General features: G+C 45.6%; 1 protein-coding gene across 1 annotated transcript in view; it reads left to right on the top strand.

Annotated features, from left to right (window-relative positions):
- The window catches only part of MYO1F (myosin IF), a 241,558-nt gene that overhangs the window by 212,677 nt on the left and 14,128 nt on the right, over nucleotides 1-14,753 (top strand). The window contains exon 26 of the mRNA XM_078670110.1: nucleotides 1,160-1,364. Coding sequence (XP_078526236.1) covers nucleotides 1,160-1,364 — 205 coding nt within the window. The remainder of the gene's footprint in view (nucleotides 1-1,159; nucleotides 1,365-14,753) is intronic.

Genomic DNA, 14,753 nt, shown 5'->3' with positions numbered 1-14,753 from the left:
GATCCAGGCTTGGATCAACTCAAACTATCTTCACTGGTCGCCTGCCAGCATCTTTCTTCCAGGCTCCTGGTCCGGCAACGAGGATTCCCGACGTCTTTTGAGACCCATGCAGCTGCAGCCCCTGGGCTAGGTAACTTCGGCACTTCGGTGTCCCAGCATAGCCTCACTATCCTAGGGTCAGGATCCACTGTCGTTTTCTTCCTACCAGGTCGGGTTCGCCCGTGAACACTAACCTTAGCGTTACTAGCTTCCATAGACTTTGTCCCGCATCCCGCGTGAGAGTGCACACTCTGCACCCGAGTCCCCTAGGCCTCCTAGAAGTAATCTAACGATTCCCTAGTCAAGTCCTAGCGATTCCAAAGCCTATTAGTACTGTACTTACCTGCTAGTAATTTCGCATTCCACTTTTAAAGTATATGGTTTTTCGTGCCCCTCGGGCATTTGTGTATAACGTGCTAACTTAAGTATTTTCGTAAGAGTTTTGTTGTGTGCCTAGCACCCTGTCCTCATAAAGAGTACAGGGTTGTTGTGATTCTAATAAATACACTGTTTATTTTCATAACACTTGTGTGGTGTCCTTTCACTGGGTGTTCAAGGGGTAATGTGATGGTAAAACAGCTGGCTTAACACGCCCTCTAGAGTCTTAGCCTTAGACTGCTCGTATCCATGCTACTAGGATAGCTGGTCTATAAGGTTGACTTACAACCAATCATCAATAAGGGTTGTTTGGACTGATATATAGTGATCACTAGAATAGTGAGCACTGCACATCAGGCCAACTTCTCACATTGAGGAAGGTGCTACTTTGACCAGTTTGCAGAGCCATAGTAGGAGGAGCCCCAGAGCACCAGTGGCAACTGGCCATAGTTGGGGCCGAGTAGACCCTGTATGCACTTTGGCCTCTGACATTCCTGGCAGATTCATGCCTGGAGACATACGTTTGCGTTTAAATAACTGGAAATGTGGATGAATCTGTTAGTTTGAATCTTCCCCGCTGTCAGGAGAACATGTAGGAATAAAGGGAATAGATTTTGGCACCAGTTATTTAAACACCTTGGTCTTGCTATCACCTCATCTTTTGAGTAAACTATCTCAATTGAGAATAGAAACAAATTATTGTCACTGCCAATGGAGACATTTTTACTTTATTCTCATGTAGGTGCTCACAGAAATGGGACTCCCCATATTCCCGGTAACAGCAACAAACAACGAGTGCCAACATACTCTACAGCCCAGAAGGTGAACCGTATGCCGCCTGCTGCTACTGCTCTGCCAAGGCAAGGGTCTGCACGGAAAAGCAGGGCACGGCCGCCCTCTGAAAATAACATGGAATTTCTCAATGTCCCTGACCAGGGTGTTGCTGGGTAAGCATGACAATGGTTTTGAACATGAGTGGCACTATGTGTGACTGCAAGAACATGTGCTTCCTAATACTGCAGCGCAGGGCTTCTCTAAGTACTGTATGGTAGCATATCAGTAGTTTCCTCTAACAGACACACCTATCACGGAAGTCAATTTTCCATGTACTTCTGGCTTTTGAAGGTACTTAGCATATTTATTGATCTTCCAAGACGCACAGGGTAAGGTGTAGAAGCATAAACATACAGATATTGCCATCAGTACATGCTAGTATCATCAGATGTCACTCAAGACACTGCATAGAAGTCTACTCAAGTGCCAAATATAGAGAATTGTGGTCTACGCTCACTGAATCATTTTAACTAAAGTGCCACGTTACCAAATTAAAATAGTTTGTAAAAGCATAGCCTACGATTTTAAGATTGCTTGCTTGGAGGACAAGGAGTAATCTGGCAAGTAGCCCTAACATATGTAAACCCTTCATTTCACAAAAGTATTTCAGGAAATCTACATATTTATATTCTGCAGTACAAACCAAACCACTAACACCATGCATCAGGCTTATTGTTACAACGACTCAAAAATATAAATTCACACAAAATAATATTATGCTAGATATCTGCACTTAGTCCATGTAAACAAACAGTGCAAATTCCTTATTAAAGGCATCTCCTTCAGGAAACAACATTGCTGCTCAATCAATTTTACTTGTTGGTATGGTTTGTGGACTACAACCTTCTGTTAGGGTTATACTTTCTTTTAACCTGTGCAAATACTATCTGCCAGCATGATTATTAATTTGTACATCTAAAGACACATGATTTCTCCAAGACCTAATTCCACAAGCTGCTGTATTCCAATAGTCTTTCCTCAATTGTTTATGTGAAGAAGGTGCACTCCCGTGTGTAAAGCAGATGTTACAATGAGTTAAAATCCCTTTGCTAGAATTGAGCAGGTCTTGTTCCCAAGCCTGTTATGTGTGTTGTCTACTTCAGCAGTGCACACACTCTCTCAACACTGTTTCATTGCCTAACTGAAATGAGTCTGTTTACATCAGTTTGTATAAACAAGACAAACATTACCAAACTGAGGGCTTCTGTGCCAGGTACTCAGTGCCATCTGAGTTAACTCCAAGTCACCCCTCTCACCAAGTTATTGATATTGGGAGAGTACTGTCCAATCCTAGAGGCAGACCTAAAGAGGATTACAGATGGAACTCTGAGCTTTCTCTTGAGAAATGAGAAATAACATGAATAATTGGTCATTTGTGGTCCATTGGATGGTAATTCCTCAGTTTCCCTCATAGTTTCAAATGGAGATTTGTGACTCCTTTAAGCAGGTGTTAGTCCCAACGTGAAACATACTGATTCCGCCGATTTAACACACACCTTTTAAATCCCACTGGGACCTGTATCTCGGTCATCTGAAATCCTAACATATCAAAGCACTAATTAAAGTGTTCATGTGTCCTGCTACACTAAGTGCAAATTTTTACATGGCCTTCTTGCCTGGGAATATGTTATTTAATACAAAACGGATGAGAAGGATAGTTACGTACCTGTAACTCCAGTTCTCTCTTAGGGAAATTTCCATTATAGTCATAAGCAGTGATTAGTCCCGCCCACATGAGGGAACACCTGAGCACTTTTTCAGAATATATTTTATTAAGTGTGGATGTTTGTCTTTCTTCAGGAAGGCCTGCAGAGTCACTTAAGAAAAAAAAAGATTATGCAGCCTATAGGAATAGGCTACAATGGCCAAATCCTAATCTCGTACTTGAAAAAAGGGGCCAGGAGAAATGTATATGTGTAAAATGTCATGATGTTTTTTATAAACCAGCATAAATCTCTTTCACAAAGCCCTTTTTCATAGAATATAGAGATGAAGGAGAGCAGGACAGTGTAGCCCCTTAGGTTATCATTATACGAGCTACAAATAAAGGCTGTGAATTTAAGAACCCAGGGACCAACAGTATGTCATCATGCTCAGTAGGTGGCAGTTCCTTCAATTAATTTTGAGGTGATGCATGATAATATTTAGGTCCCATTGTTACCTCTGTCCACTGCAACGGGGAGGAGGGAGGGTTGCTTATGACTATAATGGAAAGTCCCCTACAAGAGAACTTGATTTACAGATAAGAAACTATTCCTTTTCTCGTAGGGGATTTCCATTGATAGTGATAAGCACTGAAGAGAGTAGCAAGCCCATTCATACTAGGAGCGGTGGAGAGGACAGAGGGTGAACTAAAGAAGCCATTTCTGAGGGAGACCTATCCTACTTGAGCTTCTGCTCTAGCATCAAAGTCCAGGCAGTAATGGTAAATGTTATAAAATTGGTAAATGTGTGAACCGATTTCCACGTGGCTGCTTTGCAAATATCTGGTATAGCGATATTCCTGAAAAAAGTAGCACTGGCCATTTTATCTCTAGTGGAGTGCGCTTTTGGTTTAGCTGATAGTGTCTTGTGCGCATTTTGATGGAACAATAAGCTATAGGAAACTATCCATTGGGAAATGGATTTAGGTGGCTAATCCTGCACAGACGGGATCAGTTGATAAACAATTGGTTTAATCTGCGCATGTCAATGTGTCTTATCATGACTCTTCTCACATCTAGAGAATGAAGAGATCTTTCAGCTGGAATAGAGGGAGTCAGAAAGAATGTTGGTAATGAGATTGTCTGATTAGCATGGAAATCCGAAATAACCTTAGGGAGGAGCTTCGAGTGAGTTCTCATAACCACTTTGCTAGAGTGAAAATCTGTTTATGGTTCATGAGAGCATAATGCTTGGATCTTGCTAACCCTGCGAGCTGATGTGATCGCCACAAGGAAGGCGATTTTCCATGGCAGATGTTGTACAAATGCCTTGCAAATGGGCTTGAAAGGGTCCTGCGTAAGCCATGAAAAGATTACATTGAGTTCCCAGGGAGGAAGGATGCCTCAACCCTTCTAGAAAATCCTTGATCACAGGCATTTTGAAAAGAGGTTTGAGAAGGACATTTTCTGTAGACAGTAAGAGCTGCCAAGTGAACCTTTGTAGAAGAGAATTGCCAAACAATTTTTGCCAAATGTAGTAAATATGGAAGAATTACATCTTCCTGTAAAGTTGTAGGGTCCGCATTCTTAGAGGAACACCAAATGCAAAATCTTTTCCATTTGAAGGCATATGTGGAACATTTGAAGGCCATTTAGTCTCTTTGAGGATGTCCATGCAGTCTTGTGGCAGATTCAAGTATCCTTACTGCACTAGCTCAGGAGCCATGCAGCTAAATTCAAGGAGGAGAGATTTGGGGTGGACCTTCTGGCCTCCGAACTTCGTTAGCAGGTATGATCTGCATGGCAGTTTGAGATGTAGACCCTCTGACCAGTGAAGAAGGTCCAGGAACGCCCATTGACGTGGCCACTCTGGAGCTATTAGGATCATCTGGGCTCTTGAGTGGGACAGCTTGATGAGGACTGATCAGGGGAATTGGAGGAAAGGCATAAAGAAATTTGCCAGACCAGTCGATCGATAGGGCATTCCCAAATGTCCCTTGCTGGAAGTACCTGAAGGCGAAGCTACGACATTTTTTGTTTTCTGCAGTGGCGAACAAGTCGATGGCTGGAGTACCCCATAGTTGAAAAGATGTTTTGTACAATGTCGTAGTGTAAAACCCACTTGTGGTATTCTTACAGAAATCTGCTGAGTCAGTCGGAGCATTCTGGACACCTGGAAGGTGGGCTGCCGTGATCATCAGGCCCCTGGCTATAAGCAGTTTTCAGATTGTTTGGGCCTCGTGTGACAAGGGTCTGGAACTCGTCCTCCCTGCTTATTGAGGTAGTGCATGGTGGTTGTATTGTCCGTCTGAACGAGCAGAGACTGAGATCTGAATGATGGGAAATACCTCTTTAGTGCCAGATGGACTGCACGTAGTTCGAGGAGAGATATATGATATGTAATCTCTCACTCTGACCACTTCCCCTGAATTTGGAGGAGCTCCATGTGGGCTCCCCATCTCAGTAGTGATGTATCCGTCCCTATTGTGTGAGGAGGAACCTCCTGATGAAATGGCATACTTCGAATCAGGTTGGCTAAGGAGCACCACTATTTCAGGGACAGCTTTGCATGAAGGGATCGTTTATCCTGTCTTTCCAACTGCCTGCCAGTTAGTTCCACTAGTCTTTGAGATATTCCTTAGAGAGGTTGCATGTGGAGATCAGCATTCAGTGTGAGCAAGATGCAGGAGGGCACTGAGCCAAGAAGAGATGATACTGTTCTCACCGTTGGATGAAAAGCTTTCATTAGAGAGTAAAACTTCTGAAGGATCGATAAAAGTCTCTCCCCTGAAAGACAAATTCTTGCCTGTATTGTGTCGATGGAGGCTCCTAGGTAATGTAAGGTTTGGGCTGGGATAGGCCTTGACTTGCTAAGGTTGACATGAAGCCCTAACCATTGGAGGAGATTGCAAGTCCATTTGTAATTAAGCTGTACTTCCTGAGACGTTAACACCTTGATTAGCCAATCATCTAGGTATGGGTAGACTAATATGCTGTGCTTCCTGAGATGGGCAGCAACTGACAAATATTCTGTGCTTCCTTAGATGGGCAATAACTACTGCCATGCACTTGGGGAATGTTATGGGTGCTGACTTCAGGCCAAATGGAAGTCCTTGGTACTGGTAATGGTCCTGCCCCACTACAAACCTCCGCCGCCTGCTTTTGTAAGAGGATGTTGACTACTGATCATAGCAACGGGAATTGGATATTGGACGGCTTCGGAGGTATAAACGGTGTATGAATGATGAATCCCAGACAATATCCATTTTGCTCCCCACACCTGAATGGGTAACAGAAGAGACAGAAGTAGTAATTCAGTGTTTTGATTCTGATTGTTCTTTGCCTCCTTGTGCAGGCTGCTGGTTGGATCTTTCCCTTGTCTGCTTTCCTTGGTATGGCCCATAAGGTTCTTGGTGCTGTCGCTGTTGTTGATGCCCCTGATACCACTGAGAGCTTTGAACCCTCTGAGAATAGAAATGGCACTGGTAGGACCTAAAAGATTTCCTCTGCTCTCTGGGTCCTTCTAAGCCGACTGCCTTCAGAGTCTCTATTTCTGCTTTCATTCATGCCATCTCATCATCCGTGTGGCTTCCAAAGAGGGTAATACCAGAGAATTGGAGATTCAATATCCTCTGTTGTGACTCTGGCTTGAGAGATGTGAGGCGGATCCAAAAATGTCTTCTCAGGGCAAAGCCGTGGCAGTACTCATGTGCCGGTAATAGGGAAGAGTCTGCTGTAGCACTTACTAATGATTTGGCTGGAAACCATTAATCGTTCTTTTAGGATTTGCATGAAGTCTTCCCTTTTATCTCTGGGGAGATGTTCAGCGAACTGCTGCATGCATTCCCATAATGCCCTGTCATGCCTGCCGAGAAGTGCTGTTGCACTAGCCGCTTTAATTGTGATTGCTGCAGTGCTGCAAACGTTAGGTGCTGTAGAAGTGTGAGTAGTGGCATAGTACTTTTTGCGGCTACCACAATAACTGAGTCAAGAGATGGGCCCGTACGGAGGAAAGGAGGAACTTGTTCCAGAGGGCGATATTTCTTTTGAAGCCTCGATGGGTCTAATTTAACTGAGGCTGGAGTTAGGAAGAGATCCATAGTTGTTCTAGGAGACCTGGCTCTATTGGCAGCAATGGTCTTGATGCTGACCTGTGTTGAAGTGTCTCAAAAACTACTGATGTTGCAGGAGTTGGAGTCGACATAGCAAAAATTAGTTTTGCAGCTCCCCTCACCAAGACCTCTTAGAATTTGGTGATATCATCCACTGGTGATTTCGTTGAGGAGGGGAATCTTAAAGTGTTGGAAAGTATTGCCCTGTAGAAGTGGACGATGTATCTGTGGTATTATGTCAAGACGAAGACCGTTGGAATAGTGGCATTGTCGGTAGTGCCTGGAAGATGGAGATGAGCACCTTGGGCTATGGCGGTGGCAGCTTGAATGATGGCGTGATCTGGAACGAGATCTGGGCCTCGGAGTGGCAGTGACTGGTGCCAGTGTAGGAGGCACTGGAGGTGTTGGAGGAGGTGGTGGCGGAGCAGTCGGGAGTAGGGGAGGAGGAGGTGAGGAGAAGGAAGAGATGGCACTGGTGGAGGAGAACGTAGTTCGACCCTTGAAGAAGGGGAGTATGTTCTGGAATACTCCAAATTTGGAGATGAAAAATATGTCTCCAATTTTTCCTTGCCTCCTGTAGCCTTGATGAGGTTGAAAGAGTTCTCCATGTCAATCTTTCTAGACGCCTCAACGTTGACCTGCTTGTCCGTCGACGGCGCCTCCACGTTGGTATGGACCTCTCCTCAACATCATTCTTTCGACGTCGACAGAGACCAATGTCGTTTTTCTGCAGTCTTCTTCCTGAAACGCCCTCCAGAGACAGATGACAGAGCCCTGGTTGAGGACTGGCCCTCTCCTCGCCCTTAGGTCCTACTGTCAGACTGCATTGGTTGTCTTCTTTGCTACTAAGTGCCATGGAGGCTAACTTTCTCCCTGTCTTTCATGGTGCGTCTTGAGAAGTTCCTGCATTGGTTACAAGACTTGGAACCATGAATCTCCGGGTGGAAGATAATACAAGCCTCATGAGGGTCTGTTTTAGCCTTTCGTCTCCTACAGGCTGTGCATTTGTCAAACAGAGAATGTATTTTTTCTGTCAAAAGTGATGTCGTTGTCAGCAAGATTCATTTGAAAATATTTTGGAAAAAAAGCCAAAATTGGCAGAGCTCAATCCTCCAGGGTGCTGTCAGCAGGAGCCTCTATTTTTAACTCATAATGACAGCCTATGGAGCTAAACTGTCCTGCTCTCCTTCATCTCTATACTCTATCAAAAAAGAGGTTTGTAAAAGAGATCTATACTGTTATATAAAAACGTCACGCAATTATACAAATATACCTTTCTCCTGGCCCCTTTTTTAAGTACAAGATAAAGGCTTGGGCCATTGTAGCCTATTCCTATAGGCTGGATAATCTTCTCTTTCTTAAGTGACTCTGCAGGCCTTACTGAAGAAAGGCGAAGATATATTGTGAAAAAGTGCTCCGGAGTCCCTGCACTTGGGTGGGACTATTCAGTGCTTATGACTATCAATGGAAATCCCATTCCAGAGAAAATAAGTTACTTACCTGTAACTGCAGTTCTCCAGTATTGGTATCTTTCATGTATTCACATGCTTGAATCATTCCCTGTCATCAAAGTGGGAGGCCCACGGTACCATAGTAAAGCAGTATGTATCAGTATCATGGGCTGGAACGGCAATGAAAAGTACGTTTAATAGTATATCTATGTTCCTTTTAAAAAAGGACCAAACTTGTACTATAACTAATCAGGCTAAAGCACCCTCTAAAACACTCCCAAGAGAGGCTGAGTCCCTCAGATTTTCAAGCACAAGTGGGGATAAATAATCCTGAGTTATAAGGGGAGCCTCTCAGTGGAGGAGGGTGAGTCTCATGTGAATATAGGAAAGATAACAATAACAGAGAACTGCAGTTACAGGTATGTAACTTATTTTCTTCTCCAGTATTGGATCTTGCATAGATTCACATTATAGGAAAGTATGAACTTTCTGGCATAGATACCCCAACTTTCTGCCTGGTGTCAGTGTGTTTGGACTGTAGTTCACTGGGATCCTGGTACCCAGGACCCCAGTGGCAGTGCTCACTCCTCTAAATTTGATGGTAAGTACTTTTTACACCCCAGTTGGTATACTGGGGTACCATTGTAAATCCCTAGTATAAGGTACTGAGGTACCCAGGGCATTGGTACACCAGGAGTCTCCCATGGGCAGCAGCATGTATTGTGCCACCAAACAGTGCAAACAGTGCCTGCGGAACTGCTATCTCAGTCTACATGAAATGGTACCTGCACCTTTCACACTAGATATAATGTTTCCCTTATATCCCGGTCACTGCACTTTAAACCTATAAGTCACCCCTAAGGTAGGCCCTTCAGTCCAAGGGCAGGGTGCACGGTTCTAAGTATGTGGGTACCCTTGCACGAGCAGAGGTACCCCTACAAACCCTGGACTTTATTCTCTGGGCTTTACATGTGCGCCAGCCATTTTAAGGTATGAAATGGACAGTGGCAAGTCGAGATGTCCAGCTATATAAGGGCTACCCCGAAACTGGTCATGTTTGGTACCAAACATGTTGGAATCATGCAACTACATGGATTTCAGTGTTAATTGCCTGATACCATGTACTGGGGACTCCTTAGAGGAGCTCCCACTATCTACCTGTGTTGCCTTACAGGGTCTGCCGGTCTGCTGCAGGCTTCAGACAGTGTTGTGCCCACCTACTAATGAGCTTAGTTCTGGCAGAGGGACTCTGAACAAAGATTCTCCAGCAAAGGAGAGGTGTGACCACCTCTCCTTTAGAATTAGGTAGGGTGGGGGCACTTCTAAGCGCTACCAGACTGCATTGAGGGGCACATTTGGTGCCCTCCTTGCATAAACCAGTTTGGCCCAGTTCAGGGGGTCTTGGCTCCCGCACTGGTGTGAAACTACACAAAGGACAGGGTAGTGCCCACCCCCTGTCCAGCTCCTCCCTATGGAGGTGCCCAGAGCTCTTCAAGGTGGCACTTGATTCTGCCATCTTAAATCTTGGTCCCTGGGAGCATCTGCCTGGGTGTGCCAGCTGAGTAGCTTACCTGACATCCCCTGATAGGCGAGTCACTGCAGAAGACATCTTACCCCTTTTAGGGTTACTTAAGGGCTCCCCTGAAGGTAGGTTCTTAGATTAGTCCAGACTCCATCTTCAAGAACCGATTGCCTGTTTTCTAAAGACCGTATAAAGACTCTTCTGCTGATGGACACTGGAACTCTGCTGCTGGATCGAGCCAGTACCAAAGAAAAAACTGCTCAGGTGGGAAGATTCCTGCTGCAACGTCACCTCCGTGCTCCTCTAAATTTCGGCAACTCCGTGGCTGTGCATCCTCTGAGTCAGGAAGGACTCTGAATGCATCCAAGCAAGAAGGAATCTCCCTTGGGGTGAAGTAATCACTTCCCTGCATCTGCAGGCACCTCAACGTAGACGACCGGTTTGCTGATCCTGCTGTCCCATGGACACCTCCCGGCTCTGCAACACAGGTGGTGGTTTGTTGGCTCTCCAGAGGCCTGACCAGTCTTCCCAACAACTTAGAAGACTGCACTCCCTCTCCAGCTCACTTGATCTGTATCCTTGTAACCACGTCTGGTTGTCGCTGCCAAGACTTGTTGACTCTCCTCACCAAAGATCTTTGAGCTCCAAGAAGCCACAACCTCCAGCAATACACAGCACTAAGGACAACGTCCTGCCTGCATCCTGTGTACTGTGGGCCTCCATCTTCTGTGTGCTACTGAGGCCTCCCTGCGCCTGCTGCCAGAGTCCTCAGTAGCTTTATACTTTTTGTCCATGTAGGGTGGTACTGCGGCCACTGTAGCCAGGTTTCTCATTATCTTAATTCCCCCCCTCCCAGATATAGTCCTTGCTACTTCTTTGAAGTCACAGAGAAAACAGTCTGACTGTTTAACAAAGGTTGGGAGATGAAATCGTGTTGTAGCCCAATCCATTAGGTTATGAAAACCCCCAATGCCCTCTGGGGGAGAATCTGAAGGATGTGACAGTGGAGGAGACAAAGTGGGAGACAAGGTAGTTGTCCCATTCAATCTGTGATGGTTGTGGTTCAGAGAGCTCACCTTCCTCCATTTCATCCTCAGAAGATGTTGGATCTTCTCTTGATGGCGCTGCTATATAGGACGCAGGTGTCATCCTAGGCTTTATAGGTGGAGGAATGTGCCTTGGCGTAGTTGGAGAAGTAGGTTGAGGTGGTACTATTGGCTGCTCCTGTGGAGGGTCAGGCAACCTCTTCCTGCAATCTTGCCTCATGGCCGGCAGATTGTGAACCAGAAACATGGACATCTGCACTTCATACCTGGGTTGCCGATGAGGATGGTAGTGATTATGTTCATAATGCCTCTTGGGAGGGGCATAATATTGATGGTAATAATAATGTTCGTTCTCTTCGTCTTCATCGTCCTCCTGGTATTTGACCTGGAGCTCTGATGGGCTGTGATATGCCCCAAAAGGTTGTCATCCAATTCCTCTGTGTCTAAGAGGTGACTTAGGAAAAGAGGTGAGACCCTACTAGGAGATGTCAACTCAGGTCTTCAAGCTGTTTTGGTGATCTTTGTTATTTTCGTCGCCGACAGTCCTATCGATGATGCCGCTGATGATGTCGTCGTCAAGGCAAATTTCAGGGTGAACTGTAGGAATTCTGATGCCGCCGTCGTCGTCATCATCGATGACGGTGTCGCCGTTGACAGTGTCATCGTCTACGGTGTCTTCGATATTAAAGCTGACGTCGATGGTGCCTTCGATGACAGCACTGTCGTCGATTAAATGGGTGCCTCAACGGCTGTTGTTGTCGTCCTCACCAACGATGTTCTGGTGGACAGCACGCTGGTGGCCATCATCGATACTGGCGTCGCCGATGAAGTCGTGGGGGCTGGGAGAGGATTTTTACGCCTCAATGTCGACGGTTCTGAGGAGGAAGAATGCGCCCTTTTCCCTGTTTTTATAGATGGAGTACCGGACTGTGAGGAGGCCTCCTCTGTGGAGATGAATTTGTTTTCCTTCTTTCTCAGAGGGTCTATATGGTGAGTTTTTTAAGACCTTCCGGCCCTCCTCAGATGTCCCTTGGTCATATGATCTTCACCTTTTGATGGCTCTCACAGATGTATCACTGTCTTCCTCAGAAGTGGTGGATTTCTGTAGCCACAGAAGTAGCCTCCCCTCTCTGTCCTTTAAGGTCTTCAAGGAAACATTTTGCACTCCTTTACATGATGTTGAGGGTAGAGGCAGTAAAGAGGAAAACATTTGCACTCCTTTACCTGATGTGGAGGTAAGAGGCAGTAAAGACAGTCCTAATGTGGATCGTCCACATGTAGCCTTTTCTTTCCACAGGTTTTGCAGGATCTGAAGAGGCCTTTCCTAGAAGTATCAGACATAGTAGCTGTAGATAAATCTGCTATTCTAAAGAAAAAAACACTGAGCAGAGCTCAAGGATACTCCCTTCACACAACGTGAGGTACAAAATCTGAGGGACTCAGCGTCTGCAGGGAGTGTTCTGGAGGGTGCTGTCACCTGATTGGTAATAGTTCAAGTTTGGCCCTTTTTTAAAAAAGAACATCAATTGACTATTAAACTGACTTTTCATTGCCATTCTAGCCTATGATACTGATACATACTGCTTTACTATGGTATTGTGTGACTCCCACTTTGACGACAGGGAATGATTAAAGCATGTGAATCTATGAAAGATCCAATACTGGAGAAACTCACTTTACAGTTTAAGGTGTGTCCAAAGTAGCTTCTTACTGTGCTCATACAACACTGGATATGAACCTCTTTCATGAGAAGTTAGCTTAATGTATTACTATACTTCAAAATCATCCTTAAAGTACACTTATGATACACAAAGTTCCTTTCAGAATTGTGTGTCACTCCACTTTTATTGACATCATCCCTAGGTGTCTTTTAAAATTTCTATTTATGAACCGTTGGCTAAATACAACAGAAACTATTTTAGAGAGGAATTCCAGCCATTTTCCTTTCAAGTAAACATAGACCCAAGTAGCAGGACTCCACCTATGAAGTTTTGACCCTAGTTTTACATGCAATTTGAAAACAAACTCCTCTGGCCTATTCTCCATCACACCTCATGTAGGAGGCTGGCTCAGCATATGGTGTACACTTACTGATGATACACCCTGCACTGAGCCCAGGCAACCCTTAGTGATAGTGTACGGGGTCCATGATAACCTAATCTCTCAAGGGGTAGCTATGGAGAGATGCTACGGCTTATCCAGGACGGTGTAAAGCGGGTACATTTACCACACAAGTCAATGAGAGTCACACCGAAAAGAACCACAATAGTGTTAGAAAAGTAAGTACTATATTTATTACAACAGAAATCACAAACCACTTTGGTACATCTCCTACCCGGAGATATGCATACACAATAAAAACATCAGGAAAACAGGTAAGTAAACACATAAAAACACATGGGCCGAGGGGGGGGGGGGGAGATATATATTAAGTAAGTGGAATGTGAAAAGGGTACCTAACCAAGACTACCACCGAAGGATCTGTAGGCCAGGGGAAGTAAGGAACCATCAAAGGTAATTAACAAGAGTTCCTAGGCGTCTGGGTGCAGAGGCGATACCCCAGTCAGTGTCCATAGAATAACATGGGGAAGTCGCAGTTAGGATTTTCCGGATTCAGGACCCTTCCCAGAGGACCTCGTGGAACCCTTTTGGAACCAAGGAGGTTGGAGAGCACCACCATCCATGGATACCCAAAGAAGCATGTTAGCTACACCAGGGAGCCCAGCTGCATAGGTGTGATGTGGTGTCGGAACTGCCCCTTGAAGTCAATGGGGATCTTTGCATGTCCAGCTGCTACTGTGGCCCGTGGACCAGGTTTGTGGAACCCAGATATGAATTCCGGATGCGGAGCGCCTGAGGAGAGAGGAGACAGAGTACAAACCACCCGGAGTCGTCCAGGAGGAGCAGGAGCACAATGTCCACCCTTCTCTGAGGTACTTCAAGGTAGGATGGAGGTCTTGGAGTTGTGGTTGTGGCGACCAAGCATGGATGTAGGAGCATAGGAGTCATCCACGAGCTGTCCCAAAATGGTCAACGATTTGCAGGAGGGTCAGTGGCCTGCAGGACCACCAACAAGCCTTGACATACGCAGAAGACGCATTGCAGGAAGCGTTTCAGAAAGGAGGACCAGCAAGGTCCAGGGAACTCACCCACCACAGGTAAGTTAGGGCCAGCCTTCAGCAAGAAGGAGAGCCAGCAGGTATTGATGGAAGCGACCCTCTGGCAGCATGCACAGTTAGTCACCGGCCTCAGCAGCACAACAAAGATGGAGTCCCACATCACAGGAGATGCAGTGAGGACGTTGCTTTTGCAACAGAGTGATGCTTGAGGGTGGGGCTTCTTGGAGCTCTGAGACTTCTGGAATGAAAAGCCAACAAGCCTTGGTAACAACAAACAGACACGGTGCACAGGGGTTTGGTTCCAGCGGTTCCACAAAAGATTGCATTCTTCCAAATTGCACAGAAGACAGGTCATGCCTCGGGAGAGTCCCAAACCACCACCTGTGTGGTAGAGCGTTGAAGAGTCCATGGGACAGAAAAATCCACAAGCCGGTAGTCATCTTAAAGATGCCTGCAGCTGCAGGGGAGTGACTCCTTCACTCCAAGGGAGATTCCTTCTTGCTGTCCTTGATGCACACAGATTCCTTGTAACTTTGGAGGGTGCACAGACAAAGATATTGCAGGATGGGTGCAAAGCACGGAGAAGAAGTTGCAATAGCAGCCTTCCTA

This window comes from Lissotriton helveticus, chromosome 12 (genome assembly GCF_964261635.1).
Source record: "Lissotriton helveticus chromosome 12, aLisHel1.1, whole genome shotgun sequence".
Lineage (NCBI taxonomy): Eukaryota > Metazoa > Chordata > Amphibia > Caudata > Salamandridae > Lissotriton > Lissotriton helveticus.
This window is presented reverse-complemented; position numbering and strand designations above follow the sequence as displayed.